Genomic DNA, 7,868 nt, shown 5'->3' with positions numbered 1-7,868 from the left:
AATAGTTTGTGCAGAGATACCGGATAAAAATTTGCAGCCAAAATTACATGAATTTGTTGTCAAACACATGATGCACGGTCCATGCGGTGTTTTGAATCCAAGCTCTGTATGTATGCAAGATGGAAAATGTTCAAAACAATTTCCAAAGGATTTTGTACAATTAACGAAAGAATCAGTTAATGGTTATCCGTTGTATAGACGGCGCGATAATAATGTTTCCGTTGATGTTAGAGGAAAGTCTTTAGATAATCGTTATGTCGTTCCATACAACCCGTATTTGTTTGCAAAATATAATTGTCACATTAATGTCGAGGTGTGCACTTCCGTCAAAAGTATTAAGTACTTATATAAATATGTATATAAGGGTTTTGATAGTGCAACTGTTTTAATTCAAAGTGAAAGCACAAACGAAAATGACTAACAAGTATAAGTTGAAGTAGATGACGTTAGAAATTTTTTGAATGGTCGATATGTGGGATCAACTGAGGCTATGTGGCGAATATATGAATTTCCTATGCATTTTCAGTCTCATATTATAATTCGTCTTGACATTCATTTGCCACAAAGACAAAATATTATATTTCGCGAAGGTCCAGAAAGACAAGCAGTAGAAAATCCTAAGCTTACGAAGCTATTAGCTTTCTTTCAATTGAATCAAAGTGATTCATCTGCTAATCAATATACGTATATAGAAATTTCATTGCATTATGTTTGGATTGATAGTAGAAAATCTTGGCAAAAAAGACAACGAGGAGGAGATAAAATTATTACTCGGATGTATATGGTGTCTCCCAAAGAAATCGAGCTATTCCATTTAAGATTACTTTTGTTGCATGTAAAAGGGCCAAAATCATATGAAGATGTGCGTACATTAAATGGAATTGTTTATAGCACATTTATCGAAGCATGTCATGCTAGGGGAATTGCGTCCAATGATAATGAGTGGAGAGTTTGTCTGAATGAAGCTAAGACATTTAATTCAGCAAAACAAATGCGTAATTTGTTTGCGATTATTTGTGCCTTAAATATTCCAGCAAATGCAGTAGCACTTTGGGTGGAATTTACAGATAATTTAAGCGAAGATTTCGTTAGAGATGGTTGTAGTGTAGATGTTTCTTTTAATAGAGTATTATTGGAAATCGAGGAAATTTTGTTAACACATAATGTTACATGTACGTCACTTGGTTTGCCTACACCTACAATAATACCAGAATTTACTGATCTCGATATTTTTGATCCTTTTGTAGAAGAATGTTTATTTAATGAGCTTTATGATTGCGCAAATAATGAACAGCGTGATACTATTGATAAAGTTATTTGTGAAGTTCAGTATCACGATACAGGATCAAATGTGTTTTGTTTGACAGCCCATGCAGGTTGTGGGAAAACATTCACACAAACGGCTATAATTCGTAAATTAAATTCCCTTAATCTTCGCTGTATTTCGTGTGCATTTAGTGGAATTGCTTCCACTTTATTGATTGGTGGAAAGACACTCCATAATGTTTTTAAACTGCCTATAAATCTGATGAAAAATACAGTTCCGAATATAAAAAAAAATAGTAGTTATGCCATATTTATTAATTCGGCGGCATTATTAATAATTGATGAAATTTCGATGTGTCCGTTACAAAGTGATAAAATGTATTGATACGTTGTTGAAAGACTTATGCGACGATTCACAAAAAAAACAAATGATTTTTGCTGGAAAAACTGTATTATTATGTGGAGATTTTAGACAAATATTGCCCGTTGTTCCTCATGCATCACGAGCAGTAATGATTGAAAATTGTATTACGAGTTGGGCAGAATTTCCGTTTTTCAATCATATAACGTTAACTCAAAATATGAGAGCACTCCCCGAAGAGTTGGAATTCGTTCAATTTCTAAAGAGAATTGGCAATGGTGAAGATTTAGTAGAAATTCCAGCAAATTTGATAGGTGTTGAATCTAACATAGTACATGATATTTTTGGAGATATTAATGAAACCATTTTATCAGATAGAATGTTGAAGTCAGTTGTGTTAGTTCCAACTAATGAAGATTGTGGACTTATCAATAACGATGTATTGAATCGCATCGCTGGTGAAAAAAGGGTTTATTACAGTTTTGACAGAATTATTTCCGAGGATAACAGTGAGGTGTGCAACTATCCAGTAGAATTTTTGAATACTTTGATTGTAAGTGGTTTGCCACCACATAAGTTGGAGCTCAAGATTAATGCGATAGTTTTGTTAATTCGAAATTTAAATACGTAGCAAGCATTAGTGAATGGGACGAGAATGCGAGTCAAAGCAATGCATAATAACACAATAGATTGTGAAGTACTCACTGGAGTTGCTCGCGGAAAACGTGTTTTGATTCCACGCATACACTTGACGTATTCAGGGACTGCACTGCCATTTAATTTTCAAAGAACACAGTTTCCAGTCATCAGCGCATTTGCTATGACAATTAACAAATCCCAAGGACAGACATTTGATAGAGTTGGAATATTGTTGAGGAGACCTGTTTTTTCGCATGGTCAACTTTACGTTGCAGCGAGTAGAGTTAGATCATTTGACGGGCTTAAATTTTATGTCAGTAATGAAGGTGGACAAGGTCATTTGGCTAATGATGAAAGGGTGTTTACAAAAAATATTGTTTACACTGAAGTTTTGAGAACTTCGTGATATAAAATATAGAATTATTATTATACATTATTATCATTTTAGATTTCATTCAGTTGGAATGTTTTTCAATATTTAATTTTTTTCATTCGTTCATTTGCCAATTTCATTTCTTTGTTTCTTGCCTTCACTGCATACCGCGATTTGATTTCGTGATGGCAGAGTATAGGAATTTGTTTGATAATTAACACGGGAGCGAGATGTTGTGCAAAGTCGCATTGTCGAAATTATGGCTTCAATAAAGAATAAACGCGATCAATTGAAAATCGAAGGACTTTTTTTTGATTTTTTTTTTTAATTATTTTATTATTTAAGGGTTCGTGTTCTAGTTTGAACGGGATATGGTTATGCGTAATACAGTATGTAAATACCTTGAGCCTATGCCATATCAAGACCATGATGCGTGATATATTATCACATCCTTCTCGAGGTGAACCTGTTTTTCATGTTGGCTATCATGTCGGCATAACAGAACATCATGGATCTAGAGAGGAAAACTCGATAAAACCCGTAATCTCCGGTGTTATTCGACCCGTGCCGATGAGATGAATAGCACTACGTCAGTGTGTTTTTAAACGGAGACCTCCGGATAACTGGCGCCCTCCGGTTGTAATTTAGCCTTATCCGGGTATTGCGGATCTCTGCCCGGATGGACCCTCCCTTCTCCGCAACTCGTGGGTTTAAATATGAATGAACCAATAACTAATAAAAATAAAAATTCTATAGCGGAGAGCTCGGCTAAACAGAGCTCAAAATCTTCGGACACTAAGTGTCCAAACAAGGTACCTACCGCGACTTCCAGTGGTAATAAAAAGGTGCCTCCAAATCATAAACAAAATGTATCGACGCGCTCCGGACCACTAATTCGGTCAGGCCCTCCTGGGAGGAGGAGTTACAAGGAACGCCGAGCGGCGACTAGACTGCTCGAAAGATACGGCAATATTTCGGTTACATCCGAATCTATGAAGGCCAGGATTGCCTGGGCTAAGCAGGTCCTCGATACCTCGAAGGACAAGCAGGAACCTGCTACGAAGCGACAGCGCTCATTAGATGAGTCAGCTTCAAAACCTGATGCCAAAAAGGCAAAATTTCGTGGCAACGCCACAAATGCAAAATCCTTTAGCGACATGCTGAAGGGTTCTTTAATAATGGGAGTCATTGATGAAAATGACCCGGATGGCACAATTACACCTGCTAAGTGGGACTTAATTGAGCTCAAGCTCCTTGACATTTATGTCGATCTCCTGAAGGACTTTCCTGGAGACGGTCCCACTTGTCGCGATAGTGGATGGCATCAGGGCCATGTGAAACTTATCGCCTGCGCAGATCAGCGTTCTGTTGATCTTTTTCGCAAAGCCATTTCCAGAATTGGTGAGGCATGGCCAGGCGCCAAACTTAAGGTTGTTACTAAGGAGCAAATCCCTAGTCGACCAAGAGCGCGTTCCTGGATACCAGCCCATCAGTCCGATCCTCAGCGGATTCTGGAACTTATTCGGCTAGGAAACCGGCAGTTAAACACATCAACGTGGAAGATTACCAAGCTGGAGGAAGTCAAAGGTAAATATAGGTCGGTCAGTTTTGTGATTGACAAAGCATCCTTGGCCACTTTGGCGAAATCAAACGGTGTTATTAACTACGGTTTCTCAGCCATCACAATGAGGGTATATAAAAAGGACGAGGAGCAATCCTTACCTAACGACACAGGTCCAGCAGCACCGCAAGGCACTGTTGATACCATAATGGAAGCGGGTGATATTGAAACTGCTACCGCAAACTCAGTGGGCCCAGTAGAAATACTGCCTACCACTTCTGATTCAATAAATATGGACGTGACTATGTCCTCTCCAGCTCCTTCAATTACATCTGAAGAGAGTATTGGTACGCGCTATCTTTTTGACGAAGAAGAACTTTTGAACTCTGAAAATGAATCTGAAGAAGATAGCGCGCTTGACGTTACAGTGGTGGACACTACCACATCCAAAACAAATCATGATGCGGGTACTACAAATTAACCTGCACCACTGCAAGGCTGCGTCCGCCAGCTTGTTGCAATGCCTCAGCAACAACGAGGCTGATATGGTCCTGGTGCAAGAGCCATGGGTTTTCAAGGATCTTGTCTGCGGACTCAGGACTAAAAACTTTGACTTAATGTATGCGGTAAACAAGGGTAAGCCTAGATCCTGCATATTAATAAATAAAATATATAACGCTCTCATGCTTTCGCAGTATAGTGACAAAGACCTAACCGCAGTAAGTATTGAGGGACCTTGGGGCCAGATATGGGCGGTATCTGCATATATGGCTCATGATCACGAAGAGTTACCATCAAGTAGCCTAAAACAGCTGACAATTGACGCTAGGAGACTTGGTGCAGATATCATTTTGGGTTGCGACGCAAATGCGCACCATGAAATATGGGGCAGCTCAAACACGAATGAACGTGGTGAGTTACTTTTCGATTTTATTTTTAGTAATAATCTTTTTATATGTAATGACGGTAATAGGCCGACTTTTGTTACCAAAAACAGGCAGGAGGTTTTAGACATTACCGTGACTACTGCCAAAATTCATGGGTCTATAAGAAAATGGAAAGTGTCCACTAGACACTCTTTTTCAGACCATATGATTTTAGAATTTTCTATAAACTTAAAGAAATCAAGTACCCCCAGTTTAGAAACTTTCAGAAATGTCAGGAATACAAACTGGACAAAGTACAAATCATCTATAAATGAGCTGCTGACAAACTCTACTCTTTATCCGCCAGAGAATATAAATGATCTGGACGAGCAGGTAGGAGATCTTACCTCAATACTTAATGAAGCTTTTAACCTTGCCTGTCCTTCAACTCGACCTAGTAGGAAGAGTAACCCACCCTGGTGGAATAGAAACTTAGGTCAATTGAGGAAAGAATGCAGGAGACTTTTTAATAGGGCAAAGCTAAATAGAAATGAGAGTGACTGGTCTGAATATAAGATCTCTCTGCAGAATTATAAGAAAGAACTACGTAAGTCTAAGAGGATTAGTTGGCAATCATTTTGTCAAGAGATTAGTAGGGACTCTGAAACCTCTAGACTACGCAAAATCCTATCTAAAAATCCTTCTGTTCCTGAGTTGCTAAGAAAACCGGATGAGACTTGGTCAAATAACAGTAGGGAGTCACTAGATTTATTACTAGATACCCACTTTCCAGGATCCTTTGCTTCGACGGAATCCTCAGAATGTTTAAACTACGCACCGGTAAACTCTATCAAGTTAAACCTACAAACTCTAAAATGGGCCATTTTTAGCTTTAAGCCATATAAATCACCAGGACCGGATGGTATTCATCCTATTGAGCTGCAAAACTCTTGGGATCAAATACAAAACTGGCTTCTATTCCAACTCAATGGAGAAAGGTTAGAGTTGTTTTTATTCCTAAGGCGGGTAAAACCTCTCATAGTAACCCTAATGAACTCCGTCCAATTAGTCTTTCATCTTTCATGCTGAAAGCTTTAGAAAGAATTATAGACTTTGAAATAAGGCGCGTTATAGATCCCAATCTTTGGTCACCGTCACAACACGCCTACACTAAGGGTAAATCCACAGAGACAGCACTCCATGCCCTCACCTGTACTATTGAAAAAACTCTTAAAGTAAAAGAATTTTGTATAGTGGCTTTCGTAGATATTGAAGGAGCTTTTAACAATATTCTTCCCAATGCAATAGCTAACGCACTCTCGCGTCTGGGTGTTGAGGATGCGCTCATCAGCTTTATCGGTCAGCTACTAACTGGCAGAATTATTGAAGCACAAATGGGTGTATCAGCAACACACAGACGGGTAAATAGAGGTACCCCCCAAGGGGGCGTACTCTCTCCCCTCCTCTGGAATATAGCGGTGAATGAACTGTTACAAAAACTGGGGAGAGCGGGATGCGGGACAGTTGCATATGCGGATGACATTGCACTAACAGTTACTGGAAAATATGCTATTAGTTTAAGGGATATTTTGCAGTATGGCCTGAATATCCTTAACAATTGGACACTGACATGTGGTCTCGGGGTTAACCCCAGAAAAACGGAAATCGTAGTATTTACCAGAAAACATAGGGTTCCAAATCTTTCTCCACTCTATATTAAAGGTTCTGCGATACAATATATTGAGAAAGCAAAATTTTTAGGCATTGTTTTCGATAGGAAACTGAGCTGGAAAGAAAATGTTTTGGAGCGGGCTAGGAAAGCAAACATTGCTTTGCTCCTTTGTCAAAAAGCTATTGGTAAAAGGTGGGGTTTGCAACCACGTATCGCTCAATGGCTATACACTGCTGTCATTAGACCAATACTTCTGTATGGCATTGCCATATGGTGGACAGCTCTTGATAAATCTTCGTACTGTACGGTACTGAACAGGGTTCAGCGCAGGGCTGAACTCTGTATAAGTGGTGCTCTGTGTACAACACCATCTATAGCATTAGATCTAATGCTCCATTTAATGCCACTTGACATCATCAGTAAGCAGTTGGCAGCATCATCTGCCCTAAGACTTAAGGCTACTTCACAATTGAAGGCTAGTGACTATGGGCACGGCTCGATTCTAAATATTTTCAGTTCTACTCCAAATAACATTGACTACACCTCTCCGATTCTCGACTTTGATAGAAAATTTATTGTTAGATTCCCATCCAGGGAAGCTTGGTTGTCAGGAGGTCCCTCCCTGGGTGAGGGTCTGCAAATTTTTACTGATGGTTCAAAGATTGGGAGCGGCGTAGGCAGTGGAGTTTTCTCAGAGGGGCTGAATATATCCTCCTGCTATAGGCTTCCGGATCACTGTAGTGTTTTTCAGGCAGAAGTAATTGCCATTAAGGAAGCTTTAGCTTGTCTAGAAGTAGGTAATATACTTGAAAGGAATATATGTATACTATCGGATAGTCAAACTGCTTTAAAGTCCTTGAGTTCTGTCCAATTCACATCTAGGACGGTCCTTGACTGCTACACATCTCTAAATGAGATGTCGACGCAGTTCAATATTCCTCTAATCTGGGTTCCCGGTCATAGGGATATTTACGGCAATTGTAAAGCAGACGAGCTAGCCAGACGTGGTGCTTCAGGGAACCACTCGGAACACCTAAACAATCTGGGCATATCGTTGACTTCATGCAAATTGATTTTGAGTTCTTCCTGTGCCGAACTTTTTAACAAAAGATGGGAAGACTCTGCGATAT

At 39.3% G+C, this 7,868-nt stretch overlaps 1 protein-coding gene across 1 annotated transcript; it reads left to right on the top strand.

Moving 5' to 3' along the window:
• The first annotated feature begins 4,232 nt into the window (after window positions 1-4,232).
• LOC119664090 lies at window positions 4,233-5,689 on the top strand. The gene is made up of 2 exons (XM_038073648.1): window positions 4,233-4,836; window positions 4,896-5,689. The coding sequence occupies exon 1, from the start codon at window positions 4,325-4,327 to the stop codon at window positions 4,679-4,681; it is 357 nt and encodes a 118-aa protein (XP_037929576.1). The 5' UTR covers window positions 4,233-4,324; the 3' UTR covers window positions 4,682-4,836; window positions 4,896-5,689.
• The last annotated feature ends 2,179 nt before the right edge of the window (window positions 5,690-7,868 follow it).

This window comes from Teleopsis dalmanni, unplaced genomic scaffold (genome assembly GCF_002237135.1).
Source record: "Teleopsis dalmanni isolate 2A unplaced genomic scaffold, ASM223713v2 unscaffolded_contig_1399, whole genome shotgun sequence".
Lineage (NCBI taxonomy): Eukaryota > Metazoa > Arthropoda > Insecta > Diptera > Diopsidae > Teleopsis > Teleopsis dalmanni.
Note: the sequence above shows the minus strand (reverse complement) of the source record. Positions and strands in the feature narration are given on the sequence as shown.